The sequence below is a fragment of the Cololabis saira genome, chromosome 4 (assembly GCF_033807715.1).
Source record: "Cololabis saira isolate AMF1-May2022 chromosome 4, fColSai1.1, whole genome shotgun sequence".
In the NCBI taxonomy this organism is placed as follows: Eukaryota; Metazoa; Chordata; class Actinopteri; order Beloniformes; family Belonidae; genus Cololabis; species Cololabis saira.
The window spans coordinates 48,892,569-48,914,474 of NC_084590.1; the positions used below are offsets into that span (position 1 = coordinate 48,892,569).

General features: G+C 45.0%; 1 protein-coding gene across 1 annotated transcript; it reads right to left on the bottom strand.

The window, feature by feature from the left end:
* Window positions 1-394: 394 nt before the first annotated feature.
* abcf3 (ATP-binding cassette, sub-family F (GCN20), member 3) lies at window positions 395-19,284 on the bottom strand. The gene is made up of 21 exons (XM_061719950.1): window positions 19,184-19,284; window positions 15,366-15,513; window positions 13,789-13,865; window positions 11,400-11,455; window positions 11,139-11,236; window positions 10,773-10,895; window positions 9,686-9,952; window positions 7,514-7,594; window positions 7,336-7,395; window positions 7,186-7,242; window positions 7,021-7,043; window positions 6,376-6,431; window positions 6,079-6,279; window positions 5,568-5,644; window positions 5,423-5,467; window positions 4,410-4,542; window positions 4,244-4,332; window positions 1,854-1,945; window positions 1,549-1,681; window positions 932-1,019; window positions 395-846 (listed from the first exon to the last, which is right to left on the bottom strand). Exons 1-21 carry the CDS (start codon window positions 19,254-19,256, stop codon window positions 688-690), a joined length of 2,136 nt encoding a protein of 711 aa, XP_061575934.1. The 5' UTR covers window positions 19,257-19,284; the 3' UTR covers window positions 395-687.
* Window positions 19,285-21,906: the final 2,622 nt, after the last annotated feature.

The window sequence follows — 21,906 nt, forward strand, 5'->3', positions numbered from 1 at the left end:
AAAAAATAAGAGGAAAAACATGAAAAAAGAGAAAAGAGAAAAAAAATAGAAAAAAAGGGGGAAAAAAAGATGAAAAAATAAGAGGAAATACATGAAAAAAGAGAAAAAATAGGAAAAAAGTGCATGTGTGAATGAATAAATGAGACGTAAAACGTAAATTTCTTTGTAGAAAGTCGCTTTATGAAAATAAGTCCATTTACTTGTATTAGTTTACAGTCTTGAACATCCAATATGGCGACGTTGACGTATCGCAGCAGCAGCAAAACCACTCGATGGGGCGTCTACGTAAATATGTCTACGGAAAAAAACTAGCACCTCAGGTGGTCGGGGTTGGTTAGCCGTTAGCCGCTAGCGGTTAGCCGTTAGCGGTTAGCAGGAAGGACAGAGACAGGCAGGTGATCTGATGCTTTTATTGAGTCTCTGAAAGTAAATGAATGTTTGATTGACAGTTCTGGTCCTTCAGATTCTGGTAAAAGCTCCGGCGGCGGCGGCGGCTAACGACGGACCGGTTAGCCGCCGTTAGCTCCTCCCCCCAGGACCAGGTGACCGCCGGCAGCCAATCACCAGGCAGCAGGGAGACAGTCCTCCTGACGGCCGGGTGGCTGCTGAGGTCATCGTGGGGGGGAGGGAGGGGCGGTGTGGGCGTGGCCTGGCCCGGGGGGCGGCCCGGCTCGGGGGGGCGGGGCCTCACAGGTAGCCCTCCTTCCGGAACTGTTCGTGCAGGATGTCCCGGTACTCGTCGAAGCCGCCGTCGATGCGTCGCACCTTCCCGCCCTCGCAGACCCACAGCTCCTTGCAGACCAACCGGATCAGCCGCTCGTCGTGGGACACCAGGATGACCCCGCCCTGCCGGTGACATCACAGTGAGGTCACAGCTCAGGTCGCCGCGGCAACGGGAAGGAGGAGGCGGGAACTAAAGACGGGAACTCACCCTGAACTTGTTCAGCGCTTTAGCCAGAGCCTCGATCGTCTCCATGTCCAGGTGATTCGTCGGTTCGTCCAGGATGTAGAAGTTCGGACTGGAAAAGAGAGATGACGTCATGACACTCATGCTAACCTTTATGCTAACTTTATTGATACCTGAAGGTCGGTTTGTTTGCAGGTAAAAAGTAGAAACTTCCAACACCAAACAGAACAGAGACAAACAGGAGAATAACAAAACTAAACATTGACGGACAAACAAAACAAAGGCTCCTGATTGAATAAGCAAAACGATAAATAAATAAATAAATCCTATTTAGGGCATTAATAGCTGAGGGGACAAAACTACATTTATACCTTTTAGTGAAGGTTAGCACGATTAGCATGAAGGTTAGCATGAAGGTTAGCACGATTAGCATGAAGATTAGCATGAAGGTTAGCACGATTAGCATGAAGATTAGCATGAAGGTTAGCACGATTAGTATGAAGATTAGCATGAAGGTTAGCATGAAGATTAGTGTGAAGGTTAGCATGAAGATTAGCACAATTAGCATGAAGATTAGCACCCCCCCCCGCATGGTCTCCTGTCCCCCCTGATCCCCCCCTCCGTTATCACCCCCCCCCTACCAGGGCATGGTCATCTGGGCGAAGGCCACCCGGCTCTTCTGCCCCCCCGACAGACTGGCGACCGGTCTGGTGGCCAGTTCCCCCGTGATGCCGAAGCCGCCCAGCTGGTGCCGGTACTCCTCCTCCGTCCGGCCTGAAACACAGAGAACCGGGTCAGGGACCGGGACCAGGACCGGGACCAGGACCAGGACCAGGACCAGGACCAGGACCGGGACCGGGACCGGGACCGGGACCAGGACCGGGACCAGGACCAGGACCCCAGGACGCCCCCGGGCCCCCACCGGGCTAACGGTTGCCGTGGTTACCGGGGAACTTGTTGAGCAGCAGCTCCACCGAGCAGACGTTCAGGTCCAGCTGGTCCACGTGGTGCTGACTGAAGTATCCGATCTTCAGGTTCCTGGAGGAGAAACAGACGGTTATTACGTTTACAACAGAACTCAATATGTTAGTTTTTATAGTTTATATTAAATAAATATTGTTCCTTATGGTGTCCCTCAAGGCTCTATATTAGGACCTTTATCATTTCTTATTTATATTAATGAATAGGGGTGTAACGATACACTAATGTCACGATACGGTACGGTATTATACCAGTATTTTTTTAACAACCTTGATTGAGGAACATATGACTGGAAAACATTTTCTTTTATTTGAAAGACACAAATACAAAACAATACTGTGCGTTTGCCCTATTGTTACAGTTTGTAATTCTTTATAACTGTTTAAGTTTTAAAGAGAAAGCCAGGCCAACCATTTTCCACAAACTGAACTAAAAGTAAATGTCAGGTTTGCATTATGATCTTCAATTTCATACAAGTACAAATATTTTGCCACAAACTGAATAGTTTCTCTCATGTATGATTTGACTTTTTTATTTTCCAGAAATGTAAAAACTAAAATTAAATAAATAAATAAAAGTAAATAAATACATACAATTTTACATCATAAAAAAGATTGATTCATGCTCACCTTATAAGTGTAAGAGGAGATTTATTTTTGTTAAGAAGGTTATTTTGGTAATTCAGGGTTGATTATTTTATAAATATATTCTTTATATTCTGTAAATCAGGGACTATAATGACACTAGTCAGTTTATCTGTAGTGATTAGTCTGTTTTAGATTGGGCGGAGTGATACGCCACAGTACGGCACTAGCTGCTGTGTTGATGTTCTAAAATCCTACACTGTTGAGGGACATTAAAGTACACTGGAACTCAGCAAAAGTTTCTCCATGTTTATCCTACTCACCACCCCAAAAAGGTTTAATTTAATAAGGTAAGGCTTAACTCTACACCAGCCTTACATCAGTAAAAGTTCAGAGCTCAAAACCCCCAAGAGTCCCGTGATCGGGACCAAAACGGGACTAGTTTCTTCTGAGCGGAGGAAGATTTTGGTCCACGCGGTGGCGGCCGGGGTCGGATGCACGCTACTAGTCAACACAATAGATTAATATTAATAACCCAATATCGCAATACACTTTGTCACCTCCACGACACGTTTCGTGACGTTTTTGTATCGCAAAATTTCGTGGCACGATGTGTTGTTACACCCCTATTAATGACCGTGCTGCAGGATCTAACACCACAATGCCACTGCTTTTTGCAGATGACGCCAGCATTTGTGTTTCTCATAGAAATCTAAATATTCTTATTAGAAAATTTAAATTATGATCTTGTGAATTACTCAATATGGTTTCAAACAAACAAGCTTTCAATAAATGTAAAAAAATAACTTATTTGCTGCAAATAAGAAATATGATAGTGAACAAATTAAACTTCATATTTATAATGAGTAAATAATTAAAGTTTGAACTACATGTTTTTTGGGGATATTAATTGATGATAATCTAGAGAGAACAGGTTGGCATCGTCTGCAAAAAGGTCACTAAATCTCAGGATCCTGAGAAAAATCTGAGATTTTGTCCACATTTCATGTTTCCTTACATTATATTATACTTGGATTTATCCATATTTAACATACTGTAATATTGTGTGGGTATTGTGTAAGTACCTTTCCATCTTATTTGCAGAAAATATTACTGTTGCAGAAACGTTTTGTTAGATTAGCAACTTTTTCCAAAGCTGATGTTTCAGGTTTCACCTCTCTTCTTTAATTATTGACTATCAGCATTCTTCAAATCTGTACATTTGTCCTTAAAGTGAATCATAAGAGATGGTTTTAGATACTATTTTGTTAATAAGTCTCAAGTTCATAGTTATTCAACCCGACAGGTTAAGAAACTTCATCTTTCATCGTATAAAACATCCCGTGGTCAGTTTTCTATTAAATACTGGGCAGTTTTCATGTGGGACAATTATGTATTTACTTGATTTATCTTTGTTTCTGCTCTCTAAATCATTTCATTTAGAATAATAGGACTTTTTCCTTTACAGGAAATGTTCAGTTTGTGCATTTAATATGTAATTGTGATTTTTATATTTGTTAATATCTTAACTTTAGTATATTGTTTGGGTATGGTTTTCATATAAACCTATATAGACTTCTAACCTCCTCACACACGTTTTTTTTTTTAAATTAAATTTTCCTTATGTGAATTTTTCCTTGTTTTTTTTGATTTTTTTCTTCATCCTTGTATCTGTGTGAAACAAAATAATAATTAAAAAAAATGCCCCACCCCCTCCTGATTGGCCCCGCCCCCTCACCTGTAGCCCCGCCCCTTGGCCCCTCCCCCTCACCTGTGGGACTGCCGGACTCCGTTCACCGGCGTCAGCTCCCCCATCAGCAGCTTCAGGACGGTGGTTTTCCCGGCTCCGTTTTCCCCGACCTGTTGGTGAAACATGGAGGTCAGAACCGGGTCCAGGTCCAGGTTCTGGTACCGGTTCTGGTTCCGGCGGTTCCTACGATGCAGATCCGGGAGTCCAGGTCGGCCGACAGGTTGAGTCCAGAGAAGATCGGCTGCGCGGCGGCGTAGTAGAACTCCACCTCGTCCAGCTGCAGGATGGGAGGACTGAGCTTCTCAAAGTTATCAGTGAACCTGGGGAGAACCGGTTAGAACTGGTTAGAACCGGTTCTGATGGGAGGACTGAGCTTCTCAAAGTTATCAGTGAACCTGGTTAGAACCAGTTCCAGTTCTGATGGGAAGAATGAGCTTCTCAAAGTTACCAGTGAACCTGGGGAGAACCGGTTAGAACTGGTTAGAACCAACAGAAGCCCTCTCTCTTGCTATCATTAGACGCAGAAAAGGCTTTTGATAGGGTTGAGTGGAATTTCTTGTTCTCTGTTGTGCACAAATGTAAGATGGACGGTAATTTTATTGATTGGATTAAAGCAATTTATAAGTCGCCTAAAGCTGCAGTCATAACTAATGGCCATTGTTCAGATTTATTTTCCTTAACTAGAGGGACAAGGCAGGGGTGCCCTCTGTCTCCATTGCTTTTTGCTATGGTGATTGAACCTCTGGCAGCATGTGTAAGAGATAGCACTAACATTCAAGGTTTAAAGACTGGTAACAACGAACATAAGATTTCCTTGTATGCCGATGACATCCTTTTATATATCACTGACCCTGAGCAATCTATATTTTTCCTGCAATATACAATTAAACAATATGGAAGCTATTCAGGATACAAAATCGTTTTAACTCTACACCAAAGGGCTTTTTTAACTCTACACCAAAGGGCTTTAAGTATTTGGGTATACACATTACTCCAAATCTGGATAAATTGTTTATTGAAAATTATACCCCTCTCACATTTAAGATCAAATCAGACCTGTTAAAGCGGTCCTCCTTGCCGCTGGCATGCTGCTAGCACGGTTCTGGACCGGACCGACCCGGTTAGCTGCTAGCATGGTTCTGGACCGGACCGACCCGGTTAGCTGCTAGCATGGTTCTGGACCGGTTCTGGTTCTCTTACCTCAGCGTCACCTCCGTCTCCTTCTCCAGCGGCTTCAGCTCAGGCCTGCAGGAGACACACAGTCAGGGCCCGGTTCTGGTTCCGGTTCTACTACACCCGCCCCCCCCCCAGGACCGGTTCTGGTACTGGTTCTGGTTCCACTCACAGTTTCTCCAGCAGCTTCAACTTGCTCTGGACCTGAGCTGCTCTGTTGGCGTTGTACCGGAACCGGTCGATGAAGACCTGCGGACACACGGTACCGACCCGTCAGAACCACAACCAGGACCCGGTTCTACTGCTCGGTTCTGCTACATAGAGACTTCGATCCAACGTTAAAAGACTCGGATTGCTGTGGACTATATGGTGATTAAACCTCAATGTGCAAATTATTACAGTTTTTGCGATATTTAACTTTCAATTTAAAAAAAATTCAATTTTATTTTGGACGCTTGTTGTTCGGCAACGGTTTATCGTACAGACGACATTTCAACATTGACAAACCCGGGACGCATTGTAGTACAACATATTTTAGTTTCATCATGGCAGAAATTACGGTTTTTGAAATATACAACTATGCTAATTTTGATGCTAACGGAACTTTGGACGCTTGTTGCTCGGCAACGCGTTATCGTAGAGACTTCGATCCGACGTTAAAAGACTCGGACTGGTACTATTACCTGTATGTGCTGCCGGTACTGCAGCTGGGCCTCGTACTCCCGGTGCTGGTTCTTCAGCCGGTCCTCCTTGGTCTTCAGGAAGTTCTCGTAGTCGCCGCGGTAACTGTCCAGCCGCTGCGAGTGCAGGTGCACGATGTCGGTAACCACGGCGTTCAGGAAGTTCCGGTCGTGGGACACGACCAGGATGGTGGACTGCCACGTCTGGGGGGGAGGGGTTAGCCGTTAGCCTAGCTCCCGGGGAGGTTAGCCGGTAGCCTAGCTCCCGGGGAGCAACATTAGCATTAGCGTAGCTCAGACCTGCAGGTAGTTCTCCAACCACAGGATGGCTCTGACGTCCAACATGTTGGTGGGTTCTGGAACAGAGAGGGAGGAGTCAGGGGACTAATGCTAATGCTACTACTGCTAATGCTGCTAATGCTACTACTGCTACTGGTACTGCTAATGCTACTACTGCTAATGATAATGCTGCTAATGCTACTGGTACTACTACCGCTACAACTATTGCTGCTAATGCTACTGCTAATGCTCCAACTATTGCTGCTAATGCTACTACTAATGCTGCTAATGCTACAAATATTGCTGCTAATGCTACTGGTACAACTATTGCTGCTAATGCTACTGCTAATGCTACAACTATTGCTACTAATGCTACTACTAATGCTACAACTATTGCTACTACTGCTACTACTAATGCTACAACTATTGCTACTAATGCTACAACTATTGCTGCTAATGTTGCTGCTAATGCTAAAACTATTGCTGCTAATGCTACTACTAATGCTACAACTACTGCTACAACTATTGCTGCTAATGCTACAACTATTGCTGCTATTGCTACTACTAATGCTACTACTAATGCTACAACTATTGCTGTTATTGCTACTACTAAAGCTACTACTACTACTACTACTGCTGCTAATCTGATTGGTTGAGGAGACTCACCGTCCAGCAGCAGCAGGTCCGGCCTGAAGAACAAACACAGAGGATCAGTTCACGGATCTGGACCCCTGTAGACCCTCCCCCCCCCCCCCCCAAAACCACGTATACACCCCCCCGGTACTACTACTACCGACACTCTGGCGTATCTGCCCCCCCCCAGGAACTCACCGGGCGAACAGCGCTCTCGCCAGCGCCAGCCTCATCCTCCAGCCTCCAGAAAACTCCCTGAAACAGAACCAGAACTCAGAGCTGCTCCGGACCAACGAGCAATCAGGGGGGACTCTGGAACCGGACCAAACCGGACCAAACCGGACTCACCTGGTCGCCTGCTGTTGCATCTTGGGACTGAATCCCAGACCGGCCAGGATGACGGAGGCCCTGATTGGACGAGAGACACGTCAATCAGAAACTGAGGCCAGCAATAGAATAAATGATAAAAGACTCCAGGTTCTGGTCCAGGTCCAGACCTGAACCAGAGTCTGGTTGCCATGGTTACCTGGCAGGTGCTTTATCAGCTTCGATCTCCTCCAGTTTGGCGTAAACCTCCGTCAGCCGGATACTCTCCAGCCCGTCGGCTCTGAAATCAGACACCGGTGGTTGATTAGATTTTTGATTTGATAATTTGATTTCGAACATGCATGATAAAAAAAAAGCAAAAATGTGAAAAAACGGAATACAAATATATATATGTATATATATATATATATATATATATATATGTATATATATATATACCTAGTCGACTCAGCAAATCTTTGCTAGGGCCTTTGAACGGCAAGTTTATGTAAAAAAAGAAAGACGACGGGACTATTAACAAGAACGCGGTGATTTGTACATTTTGTATAAAATAATTTTCCTCTCACCGGAGCTGCTCCAGCCTGAATTATCATTTAAACACTAAACAAGTTCCACTGTAAACGTTACAGGTACTAGTACTTGAATCGCTGTATTGAATCAGCTTTAGTTTTAATTTTGAATTGAGAGTCTGCTTAACTGCCTATTTGCAGACTCAGCCTTATTTCATTTCTGAATTTTATTTATTTAACTGTATTTGTATTACATTTTTGAATAATGCACCTGGCCTAATTGGTTTGCTGAAGTGCTTGAGCTTTTTCTTTTGAATTGCATTTATGTAACACACTTCACTAATAAAAATGTGGATTTCAAATCTTCTATTCTCAGGCCACGTTTCCACGTAGCCAGGTATTTACAAAAACGGATATTTCCCCCTCTACATTTTGAAAAATCCCATCATTTCCAGGAACCTGCATAAATATCTGTTAAGGTGCTATGAGCAGCCAAACCTACAGGGGGCAGTGTAACGAGAAGATAAAGTCATGCTAGCCAATCAGAATCCTGGAAAAAAACATCAACAAATGACACGAGTAACTTCCAGTTACTTCCAAGATGAACGAGAGTCTTTCGTTTGGAGTGACAGAGAAGTGGAGTTACTTTCGACATTTTGACTTTTTTCAAAAAATTTCGACTTTTTTCAAAAAATTTCGACTTTTTTCTAAAAAATTTCGACTTTTTTCATGGCTACCTATCCCTCCTTTTTCTCGACATTTCGACTTTTTTCACAAAATTTCAACTTTTTTCACAAAAATTCGACTTTAAAAAAAAAAAAAAATCGACTTTTTTCTCGGCCACCTATCCCCCCCTTTTCTCGACATTTCATTTTTTTCACAAATTTCGACTTTTTTCTCGACATTTCGACTTTTTTCTCAAAATTTCGACTTTTTCTCGACTTTTTTCTCAAAATTCCGACTTTTTTCTCAAAACTTCGACTTTCTTCTCAACATTTCATCTTTTTTCTTAAAATTTCTCAAAAACGGATATTTCCCCCTCTACGTTTATAAAAATCCCATCATTTCCAGGAACCTGCATAAATATGTGTTAAGGTGCTATGAGCAGCCAAACCTACAGGGGGCAGTGTAACGAGAAGATAAAGTCATGCTAGCCAATCAGAATCCTGGAAAAAAACATCAACAAATGACACGAGTAACTTCCAGTTACTTCCAAGATGAAGGAAAATCTTTCGTTTGGAGTGACAGAGAAGTGGAGTTACTTTTAAGTGTGACGTTAGAATATAAAACAGGTAAAAAACAAGAAAATATTGACGGTTACAAACTAATTGTAAACACAGGTGTCACTCATGACGCTGGTGACGTTTCTGTCTCATAATGTGACGTTCTGAAGCCTAAATGTCCGTTTCTCTCCGTTTAAAAGCAAACCTGAAGACGGAGGTTTTGCAAATCTCCACTTTGGCCGGAGTTTTCAGAAATGATGGTTTTTGGAGACTTTGAGCTTCGTTTTCGTGTTTTTTGCCACGTGTAAACGGGGCCTGAGTGTATTCAATTGATTAGTCATGCACTGCAATTTCGCAATGTCCTAGAATTAAAATTCTTTATTTGGGGACCTTTAGCAGATATGAGATTAAAATGCAATTAATTAGATTCATTAATTATAAATCCTGTAATTAATTAGAATAATTTTTTTAATCGCCTGACAGCACTAATCTAAATATAATACTAGTATTAATAAGTTGCATAACTAGTCATATCATTCATGCAACCGCTGAAAAAACTGTTTTAATAACACTAACCCAAATAGATATCGGAATCGAATCGGATCAGTAGGCCCCGCCCCCGTGTCGCGGGATTCTTACGTTCCGTTGGCGATGCGTTGGTTCAGCTGCTTCTCCTCGCTCAGCAGCGCCTCCCGCAGGGCGTCGCTCTCCAGCACGCTGCTCAGCGCCGCCGTGTCGTCGCCCGCCACCTCCTGCTCCACGTGCAGGATGGAGATGTGACCCGGCACCCGCAGGTTCCTGCTGGCCATCATCTTCAGCAGCGTCGTCTTCCCCAGCCCGTTACGCCCAATCAGGCCGTAGCGCCGGCCGTAGGCCAGCGAGAGCTCCGCCCCCTGCAGCAGACACCTGGGGACAAGGACCAATCATGAAGCAGCAGCTGCTGGCTCCGCCCCCTGGGGGACAAGGACCAATCATGAAGCAGCAGCAGCTGCTGGCTCCGCCCAATCATTGAATCGATATTGAATCAAAATCCAAGCAAATTGATATTGGATCAAATTGTGATAATTAATCTGAATTAAATCAAATCGTGATAATTGATTCTGAATCTTAAGAATCGAGTTCAAATTTGAGCTGCTGGCTCCGCCCCCTCCTGGCCCCGCCCCTGCAGCAGACACCTGGGGGACAGACCAAGAATTGAATCGATATCGAATCGAAATCTAAGAGAATCGATATCAGATCAAATCAAATTGTGATAATCAATCTCAATCAAATCGATATCGAATTGAATCAAATTGTGATAATTGATTCTGAATCTTAAGGATTAATATCGAATCGGAATTGAATTGAAATCTAATCGAAATCGGATCGAGTCAAATTGTGATAACCAATCTGAATCGAATCAAATCGATATCGGATTGAATAAAACCCAATCGTGATAATTGATTGTGAATCTTAAGAATCAATATTGAATTGAATCGATATCTAATCGAATTGATATCGGATCGAATTGAATCAAATTGTGATCATCGATTCTGAATCTTAAGAATCAATATCAAACTTGTGCTGCTGGCTCCGCCCCCTGCAGCAGACACCTGGGAGACTGACCAACCATGAAGCAGCTCCTGGCCCCGCCCTTTCCCAAACCTCTGGCCCCGCCCCCACTGGCCCCGCCCCTCACTGGCCCCGCCCCTCACTGGCCCCGCCCCCACTAGCCCCGCCCCCTCACCTCTCTCCGAAGGAAACGTCAAAGTTCTCTATGCGGATGTCGTAGCTGCGGTTTTTCCCCGACTGGTCCACCCGGCTGTCCTTCTTGCTGCTGGCCTGGCTGGCTGAGGCCTCCTCCAGGACCCTGGGGGGGGGACGGGGGGAACAGACAGGGGGGACAGACAGGACGGGGGGACAGGTGAGGACAGACCCGGGATCAGTTCATGAAAACAGTCAGTTACGTCTCTGCAAACGTCAGTTACGTCAGGACAGTAGAGGACAGACTAGGACAGGAGGACGGGGGGACAGACTAGGACAGGAGGACGGGGGGACAGACTAGGACAGGAGGACGGGGGGACAGACTAGGACAGGAGGACGGGGAACTTACAGGGGACCGGTGCTTCTCTGCGAGTCCTTCTCGTTCCTCCGCTCGTGTTTGGCCTTCAGTTTGGCCTCAGCTTTCTCCAGCTTCTTGGCGTCCACCATCTGAGGAAACAGAGACGTCCTGGTGAGACGGGGTCCAACCCTGGACCCTGGGGACCCCCCAGACCAGGACCAGGGTCCCCAGAACCCCCAGGACTCTGGGGACCCCCCAGACCAGGACCAGGGTCCCAGGAACCAGGACCAGGACCCCGTTAGCAGGACTCACCGTGTTCTGGGCTCGTTTCATCATCCAGATCCCCGTCACGTCCGTGTTGGTGGAGACTGAGGACAAAAGAGGACACGTCAACACCTGGACCCGTGAGCCCCGACCCCAGAGGAACCGCCGCGACCTCCGACAAAGATCCTCTATACAGAAGATAGCGCATTGCCGTTACTGCCAATGGTATGAAATGGTAAACACTTCCTGTCTCCTAAGTGGGCGTGGCCGCCCCTCTGACCTCACTTCCTGTCTCCTAAGTGGGCGTGGCCGCCCCTCTGACCTCACTTCCTGTCTCCTAAGTGGGCGTGGCCGCCCCTCTGACCTCACTTCCTGTCTCCTAAGTGGGCGTGGCCGCCCCTCTGACCTCACTTCCTGTCTCCTAAGTGGGCGTGGCCGCCCCTCTCCCCACATCGTTTTGGAACATACAACACTAGATACAGTACAACTTTCTTCCAAAAATACTTAAATAATAAAAAAATAACAGTATTATTAAGCAAAGAAGCAAGTTTTATATTAGTTTTAAACTTCATTTTATCCGATGGGAAAACGATGAGAGCCAAATCTGGCGAGAGTGTGTTGCTCAGACAGAGACAGGTCTCAAACAAAGTTCATTTTCTCCTAATCCAGGGGTTCTTAACCTTTCTGACCTTGGGGCCCATTTTTTCCGTACAGAGTGGCCCGGGGCCCATTAAATATAAACACTGTATAGCAGGGGTATTCAACTTTAAGAGGTCCATTTAGAGAAAATTTACTCAAGCGAAGGTCCAGAACATCATAATATATATATATATATATATATATATATATATATATATATATATATATATATATATATATATTCAAGTAGCCTCATAGTTGTATCAACATCTGCATCTGACTGTTATATTAAAAAAAGTACATATTTGCCAATTTTTTATTTTTTTCTCTTAAAAATAAAGTAGATTTTATTTTATTTTTCAAATGCTATCTTATTTTATTTCTCTACCAGCAGTTTGAATTTCCCCTTTTCTTTGTTAATTGTCTCAACACATTTTTATACTAAATTAATATAAACACATCTTAACAATTTAAGGTTCAGGTTCAGGTTCTCATATGCATGTGGAGGTGCTCATTGATGAGCCTGAAACGATATTTAGTTTTAATTATGTTCATTGTGGAGAAAGCTGCTTCACAGCTGTATCAGGATGTTTTAAGATGCTCAGCTTATTTTTCTGTGACTTCAGTTCAGGCTTGAGTGGATATGTTTGATGAAAAACTTTGTGTTTTTTTTCATGGGCGTTTCACTTTCGCACTTTGAACGCCACGGTCTCTGAACGTATGAGACACTGGTTTTGTCCCAGTGGGAAGACTGAACAGGATGAATTTGTCCATTCCGGGTTGCATATTTAAAAATACAGCGAGGACAAAACTTAGTTTGATTTTACTTTAAGTTATTTACATTAATAAATTGTCAGGACTCAGTGTGTCGGGTTTCATCGGAGCCTGATCAGCTGCGACGGGCACAGCCCGCACCGCAGCTCTCTGGTCGCGCTGCAGCAGTTACTTTCCGATGCTTTTTCGAAAGCCCGAACAGTCCAGTCCAGCAGACACGACAGCCCACGCATCTACATCTACCATCCTTCAGCAGTAACGACGGAGCCCACCGCCCGAGCGGCAGCCTGAGCCGACCGCCCCGGCCGCGGGGACGCGCCGGGATAAATGAACACGCCGTGCTCGCTCGCTCTGGGCGCAGACCCAATTAATCGATCCCTAATCCTGGTGGATCTAAACCTACTCTGTGCAAAATGAAGGATTTTCTCTGTAAAGACACACCATTTCTCTTACTATTACACCTAGAGCTAGCTGAGTGTCTTCTTCTCCTCATTTGGTTGGGAGTTGCTATGCAGTCCCGCGGCCCCCGCGGCCCACACGTACAAAACTGAATTTTTTTTGGCGGCCCACTAGATGGCGCTCGCGGCCCAAGTGTGGGCCGCGGCCCTATGGTTAAGAATCACTGTCCTAATCTGTCGGTCTGAAAATTGCCATTTTGGTGTCAGAATGTTCAGAAGGTTTGTGGCTTTTGAAAAATATGTCCCATATTTACTTAGGTTACTATGGGGCGAAGGAATTGGTAATAATCTGTGCTCACGTTCACTTTTCCCATAGGACTCAATAGACTCAGGACCTGCTGTTAGTCTCCTAAAGGGGCGGGGGCAGTCATGTGACACAGATACAGGAAACACAACCGTAGTGGGCTGTAGAGTTTATTGGAACGTCTCTGCCTCCGACCCCGGAGGAACCGCGACCTCCGACCCCGGAGGAACCGCGACCTCCGGCCCCGGAGGAACCGTGACCTCCGGCCCCGGAGGAACCGTGACCTCTGACCCCCCCAGAACCGCAGGTCTCTGGTTCTTACCTGCATCCGCTGAGATCTGGGACAGCTGGACCGGAGCGTCCAGCAGAACCTGCTTCTGGGAGCCGTGATGGTTGGAGCTGCAGAGACGAGGAGAGAGACCGTTACCTCCGACCCACCAACACCAAGCTAACGAGCTAACCAACCCACCAACCAAGACAGAAACCCTTACCCCCGATCCCCAAACACCGAGCTAACCAACCCACCCACCAACCAACTAACCAACCCACTAAAGGCCCACGCCGTCACTGACGCAGTCACTGACGCCACCTCCCAAAAATTGTAACTATGCGTCGAGGCGACGCAGAACAAACGCAGACGAGAGGGCTGTGATTGGTTCGCTTGGTAGCAACGCATTTCCGGTTTCCGGTTTGAAGCAGTCGTGAACTTTCAGCGCTCTTTTCTTCGTGTATGTGTGATTTTTTTTTGTTTTGGTTTTTTGCACAATAGTTGTCCTTATCTCTTTGATTCACTGTGACCGGAAAAGTCGGATAAACCATTCAGGAAAAGATCACGAACTAGTGTTCACGGGGGGAACTGCACCGCGGAGAAATGGAGTGACGGAGAAGTCCGAAGGTTCACGACGGTGTCACAGTGACGGCGTAGGCTCTGCGTTGGTGTAGCGCAGAACCTTAATTCAGCCTTAACGAACAAACGAACGAACAAACAAACAAACCCACCAACGAAGGAACGAACGAACCCACCAACGAACGAACGAACCCACCCTCCAACCAACCAACCAACCAACCAACCCCCCCAACGAACGAACGAACCAACGAACCCACCAACCAACAAACCAACGAACGAACCCACCAACCAACGAACGAACGAACGAACCCACCAACGAACGAACAAACGAACCCACCAACGAACGAACCCACCAACGAACGAACGAACCCACCAACGAACGAACAAACGAACCCACCAACGAACGAACCCACCAACGAACGAACGAACCCACCAACAAACGAACCCACCAACGAACGAACCAACGAACCCACCAACAAACGAACCCACCAACGAACGAACCAACGAACCCACCAACAAACGAACCCACCAACGAACGAACCAACGAACCCACCAACGAACGAACGAACCAACGAACCCACCAACCAACAAACGAACGAACAAACCCACCAACGAACGAACGAATGAATCAACGAACTAACCCACCAACGAACGAACGAACGAACCCACCAACGAACGAACGAACGAACGAACCCACCAACGAACGAACGAACAAACCCACCAACGAACGAACGAACGAACGAACCCACCAAGGAACGAACGAACGAACCCACCAACCAAGGAACGAACGAACGAACCCACCAATCAACCAACCAACCAACCAACCAACCAACCAACCAACCAACCAACCCCCCCCCAACGAACCAACGAACAAACGAACGAACGAACGAACCCACCAACCAACGAACCAACCAACCAACCAACCAACCAACCAACCAACCAACCAACCAACCCCCCCCCCAACGAACGAACGAACGAACGAACGAACCAACGAACCAACGAACCCACCCTCCAACCAACCAACCAACCCCCCGGACGGCGGTTCTCCTCACAGCTTGAGCGTGTTGAACATCTGGAGACAGATGTCTCTGACGTCGTCCTCGTTCTTGGTGTCGGCTGAAACGTCCTGCAAGACGCCGCCGACGGCGTCAAACACTTCCTCGCCATCCTCGAAGTCGGGGCCGCCGGAGTCCAGGACACCTGAAACACACCGGGAGTAAATACTACAGATACTACAGAAGTACCATCAATCTCCAGCACCCCTGAAACACACACAGGGAGTAAATACTACAGTAGATACTACAGATACTACAGAAGTACCATGGATGTCCAGCACGCCTGAAACACACACCGGGAGTAAATACTACAGATACTACAAAAGTACCACTGATGTCCAGGACACCTGAAACACCCACAGGGAGTAAATACTACAGATACTACAGAAGTACCATCAATCTCCAGCACCCCTGAAACACACCGGAGTAAATACTACAGTAGATACTACAAAAGTACCATTGATGTCCAGCACGCCTGAAACACACCGGATACTACAGATACTACAAAAGTACCATCGATGTCCAGCACGCCTAAAACACACCGGAGTAAATACTACAGTAGATACTACAGATACTACAAAAGTACCATCGATGTCGAGCACGCCTAAAACACACACCGGGAGTAAATACTACAGTAGATACTACAGATACTACAAAAGTACCATCGATGTCCAGCACGCCTAAAACACACACCGGGAGTAAATACTACAGTAGATACTACAGATACTACAAAAGTACCATCAATGTCCAGCACCCCTGAAACACACCAGGAGTAGATACTACAGATACTACAAAAGTACCACTGATGTGGACCAAAATACTACCAAGACGCTACTGATGGTACCAAAATACTACCAAGATACAACTGATGGTACCAAAATACTACTGATGGTACCAAAATACTACCGATGGTACCAAAATACTACCAAAATACTACTGATGGTACCAAAATACTACTGATGGTACCAAAATTCTGCTGATGGTACCAAGATATCACTGATGGTACCAAAATACTACTGATGGTACCAAAATACTACCAAAATACTACTGATGGTACCAAAATTCTACTGATGGTACCAAGATATCACTGATGGTACCAAAATACTACTGATGGTACCAAGATATCACTGATGGTACCAAAATACTACTGATGGTACCAAAATAATACTGATGGTACCAAAATACTACTGATGGTACCAAAATACCACTGATGGTACCAAAATACTACTGATGGTACCAAAATACTACTGATGGTACCAAAATACTACTGATGGTACAAAAATACCACTGATGGTACCAAAATACTACCAAGATACTACTGATGGTACAAAAAATACCACTGATGGTACCAAAATACTACTGATGGTACCAAAATACTACTGATGGTACCAAAATACTACTGATGGTACCAAAATACTACTGATGGTACCAAAATACCACTGATGGTACCAAGATATCACCAAAATACTAGCAAAATACCACCGGTGGTACTAAAGTAGTAGCAAAATACAACAGATGGTACCAAAATACTACTGATGGTACCAAAATACTACTCATGGTACCAAAATACTACTGATGGTACCAAGATATCACTCATGGTACCAAAATACTACCAAGATACTACTGATGGTACCAAAATACTACCAAAATACTACTGATGGTACCAAAATACTACCAAAATACTACTGATGGTACCAAGATACTACTGATGGTACCAAGACACTACCAAGATACATCTGATGGTACCAAGATATCACCAAAATACTAGAAAAATACCACAGGTGGTACTAAAGTACTAGCAAAATACAACAGATGGTACCAAAATACTACTGATGGTACCAAAATACTACTAATGGTACCAAGATACTACCAAGATACATCTGATGGTACCAAGATATCACCAAAATACTAGAAAAATACCACAGGTGGTACTAAAGTACTACCAAAATACTACTGATGGTACCAAAATACCACTGAGGGTACCAAGATACTACAAAAATACCACTGATGGTACCATGATATCACCAAAATACTAGCAAAATACCACAGGTGGTACTAAAGTACTAGCAAAATACAACAGATACTACCAAAATACTACTGATGGTACCAAAATACTACCATCAGTAGTATCTTGGTACCGTCAGTAGTATTTTGGTCAACATCAATGGTACTTTTGTAGTATCTGTAGTATCTTGGGACCATCAGTAGTACTTTTGTAGTATTTTGGTACCCTCAGTGGTATTTTGGTACCATCAGTAGTATTTTGGAACACATCAATAGTACTTTTGTAGTATTTTGGTAGCACCTTGGTTCCATCAGTAGTATTCTGGTACCATGAGTAGTATTTTGGTCAACATCAATGGTACTTTTGTAGTATCTTGCTACCATAAGTACTACTCCTGTAGTACCAGTACTCCTGTAGTACCAGTACTCCTGTAGTACCAGTACTCCTGTAGTACTGCTGTAGTACTCCTGTAGTACTAGTACTCCTGTAGTACTAGTAGTCCTGTAGTACTAGTACTCCTGTAGTACTCCTGTAGAACTCCTGTAGTACTCCTGTAGTACTAGTACTCCTGTACTACCAGTACTCCTGTAGTACTAGTACTCCTGTAGTACTCCTGTAGTACTCCTGTAGTACTAGTACTCCTGTAGTACTCCTGAAGTACTCCTGTAGTACTGCTGTAGTACTAGTACTCCTGTACTACCAGTACTCCTGTAGTACTAGTACTCCTGTAGTACTCCTGTAGTACTCCTGTAGTACTAGTACTCCTGTAGTACTAGTACTCCTGTAGTACTAGTACTCCCGTAGTACTGCTGTAGTACTAGTACTCCTGTAGTACTAGTACTCCTGAAGTACTCCTGTAGTACTGCTGTAGTACTAGTACTCCTGTAGTACTCCTGTAGTACTAGTACTCCTGTAGTGCCAGTACTCATGTAGTACTAGTACTCCTGTAGTACTCCTGTACTACTCATGTAGTACTACATGAGTAGTACTAGTACTGCTGTAGTGCCAGTACTCCTGTAGTACTCCTGTAGTACTAGTACTCCTGTAGTACTCCTGTAGTACTCCTGTAGTACCAGTACTCCTCTAGTACTAGTACTCCTGTAGTACTAGTACTCCTGTAGTACTAGTACTCCTGTAGTACTAGTACTCCTGTAGTATCCTATAGTACTAGTACTCCTGTAGTACTCCTGTACTATCCTGTAGTACTCCTGTACTATCCTGTAGTACTAGTACTCCTGTAGTACTCCTGTAGTACTCCTGTACTACTCCTGTACTACTCCTGTACTACTCCTGTAGTACTCCTGTAGTACTCCTGTAGTACTAGTACTCCTGTAGTACTAGTACTCCTGTAGTACTAGTACTCCTGTAGTACTAGTACTCCTGTAGAACTCCTGTAGTACTCCTGTAGTACTAGTACTCCTGTACTACTCCTGTAGTACTCCTGTAGTACTCCTGTAGTACTCCTGTAGTACTCCTGTAGTACTCCTGTACTACACCTGTAGTACTCCTGTAGTACTAGTACTCCTGTAGTACTCCTGTACTACTCCTGTAGTACTAGTACTCCTGTAGTACTCCTGTAGTATTAGTATGTACTAGTACTCCTCCAGTACCAGGACCGGGTCCCACGTGGAGCTCCTCCCCGGGTTCTCCGCTCCGAGCCCGGGGAGGAACCGGCGCCGGGAGGCCGCTGCACCGGCTCGGCTCGGCGGCCTCCCGGCCTCCCGGCGCCGGTCCCAGGGGGCCCGGAGGTCGGTCCCCGGGGCCCCGACCCCCCGGTCCCCGGTACTCCCCCCCGGATCCCCGCTCTCACCTGTGATGTAGTCGAACAGCTCCGCGTCGATGTGCGGAAACTCGCTCTGCAGGATCTCCACGTACGACGCCATGATGCCGGCCCGAGAACACCGCCGCAGCGCGCATGCGCCAACATGCAGCAGCAGCGCAGGGCCTTCTGGGAGATGAAGTCCAGGTTGAAATGTTAGGAAAAAAAAAACCCGGGCGATAAAGATGTTTCTGCAGAACAAATGAATGAGAATTATTTCGGTGAGTCATGATGAAAGGATGAAACTCCCGCTCTGATGATCGTGACGTCACTCCTCCATGAACGTTTGATTGTAGAAGAAAACGGAGTCAGATCCATCCTTGTTTAACTAAATCTGGTAATAATTAGATCTTATTATTATTATTATTATTATTATTATTATTATTATTATTATTATTATTATTATTATTATTATTATTATTATTATATTTTGCTCTTAAAGCCCCAGTGCGCCTCCACCAGTGACAGTACTACTGAAGATAGTATTTTGGTACCATCAGTAATAATTTTGGACAACATCAATAGTACTTTTGTAGTATCTGTAGTATTTTGGTAGTACCTTGATACCATCAGTAGTATTTTGGTACCATTATTGACATTTTGGTAGTATCTTGGTACCATCAATAGTACTTTTGTAGTATCTGTAGTATTTTGGTACCACCAGTAGTATTTTGGTAGTATGTTGGTAGTACCTTGGTACCATCAGTGGTAATTTGGTAGTATTTTGGTACCGCCAGTATTATTTGGTAGTACGTAGTACCAGTCCTCCTGTAGTACTAGTACTCCTGCAGTACCAGTTCTCCTGTAATACCAGTACTTCTGTAGTACTCATGTAGTACTCCGGCAGTACTTCTGTAGTACCAGTACTCCTGCAGTACCAGTACTTGTGTAGTACTAGTACTTCTATAGTACTGGTACTTCTTTAGTACTAGTACTCCTGCAGTACCAGTACTCCTGTAGTACTCCTGCAGTACTCCTGTAGTACTCCTGTAGTACTCCTGCAGTACTCCTGTAGTACTAGTACTCCTGCAGTACCAGTACTCCTGTAGTACTCCTGCAGTACCAGTACTCCTGTAGTACTCCTGCAGTACCAGTACTCCTGTAGTACTCCTGCAGTAACCTGCAGTACTCCTGTAGTACTCCTGTAGTAACCTGCAGTACTCCTGTAGTACCAGTACTCCTGTAGTACTCCTGCAGTACCAGTACTCCTGTAGTACTCCTGTAGTACTCCTGCAGTAACCTGCAGTACTCCTGTAGTACTCCTGCAGTAACCTGCAGTACTCCTGTAGTATCCTGTAGTACTCCTGTAGTAACCTGCAGTACTCCTGTAGTACCAGTACTCCTGTAGTACTCCTGCAGTACCAGTACTCCTGTAGTACTCCTGTAGTACTCCTGCAGTAACCTGCAGTACTCCTGTAGTACTCCTGCAGTAACCTGCAGTACTCCTGTAGTACTCCTGTAGTAACCTGCAGTACTCCTGTAGTACCAGTACTCCTGTAGTACTCCTGCAGTACCAGTACTCCTGTAGTACTCCTGTAGTACTCCTGCAGTAACCTGCAGTACTCCTGTAGTACTCCTGCAGTAACCTGCAGTACTCCTGTAGTATCCTGTAGTACTCCTGTAGTAACCTGCAGTACTCCTGTAGTACCAGTACTCCTGTAGTACTCCTGTAGTACTAGTACTCCTGTACTATCCTGTAGTACTCCTGTAGTACCAGTACTCCTGTAGTACTCCTGCAGTAACCTGCAGTACTCCTGTAGTACTCCTGTAGTACTCCTGTAGTAACCTGCAGTACTCCTGTAGTACTCCTGCAGTACTCCTGTAGTACTCCTGTAGTACTCCTGCAGTACTCCTGCAGTACTCCTGTAGTACTCCTGTAGTACTCCTGTAGTACTCCTGTAGTACTCCTGTAGTAACCTGCAGTACTCCTGTAGTACTCCTGCAGTACTCCTGTAGTACTCCTGTAGTATCCTGTAGTACTCCTGCAGTAACCTGCAGTACTCCTGTAGTACTCCTGTAGTACTCCTGTAGTATCCTGCAGTACCCCTGTAGTACTCCTGTAGTACTCCTGTAGTACTCCTGTAGTATCCTGCAGTACTCCTGTAGTACCAGTACTCCTGTAGTACTCCTGTAGTATTCCTGTAGTACTCCTGTAGTACTCCCTTCATCCTGTCCCTGCAGCGCCCCCGGGGCCGGCGGGGCCTCGGCGCGCATGCGCGGGGCGGGGTAGCGTTAGCAGCAGCTAGCAGGGACCATAGACATATATCATGGATGTATTATTTAACTGGATACCAGACAGGAAAATGGCCGCCGTTCATTTCAATGTAAATTGCTCACCTAGCGCATAAGCCGAAAAAAGTTCCGGACTTCCGGGTTTACTTCCGCGTTAAGGGGCCCATAGAGCATGCTCAGTTGAGTCACCTCCCATCATGCCCCGGGGCAATGACGCGAGTATTAATATAATATGGATTAATATAATATATTAATTAATGTATATTATTACATGTATATTATTACATATATTATTAATGTATTAATATCATATAATTATATAATATATATTAATATAATACATCTGTCATAATACATCTCCGAGTGCACAGACACAGCCGCCAAGAAAGAGACTTTTCTTTGACTTTTCTGGCCGTTATAAAACATTTTTGACGGATATAAAGTCCATGACTTAAAAATATAGAATACAAAGATTAGTAATT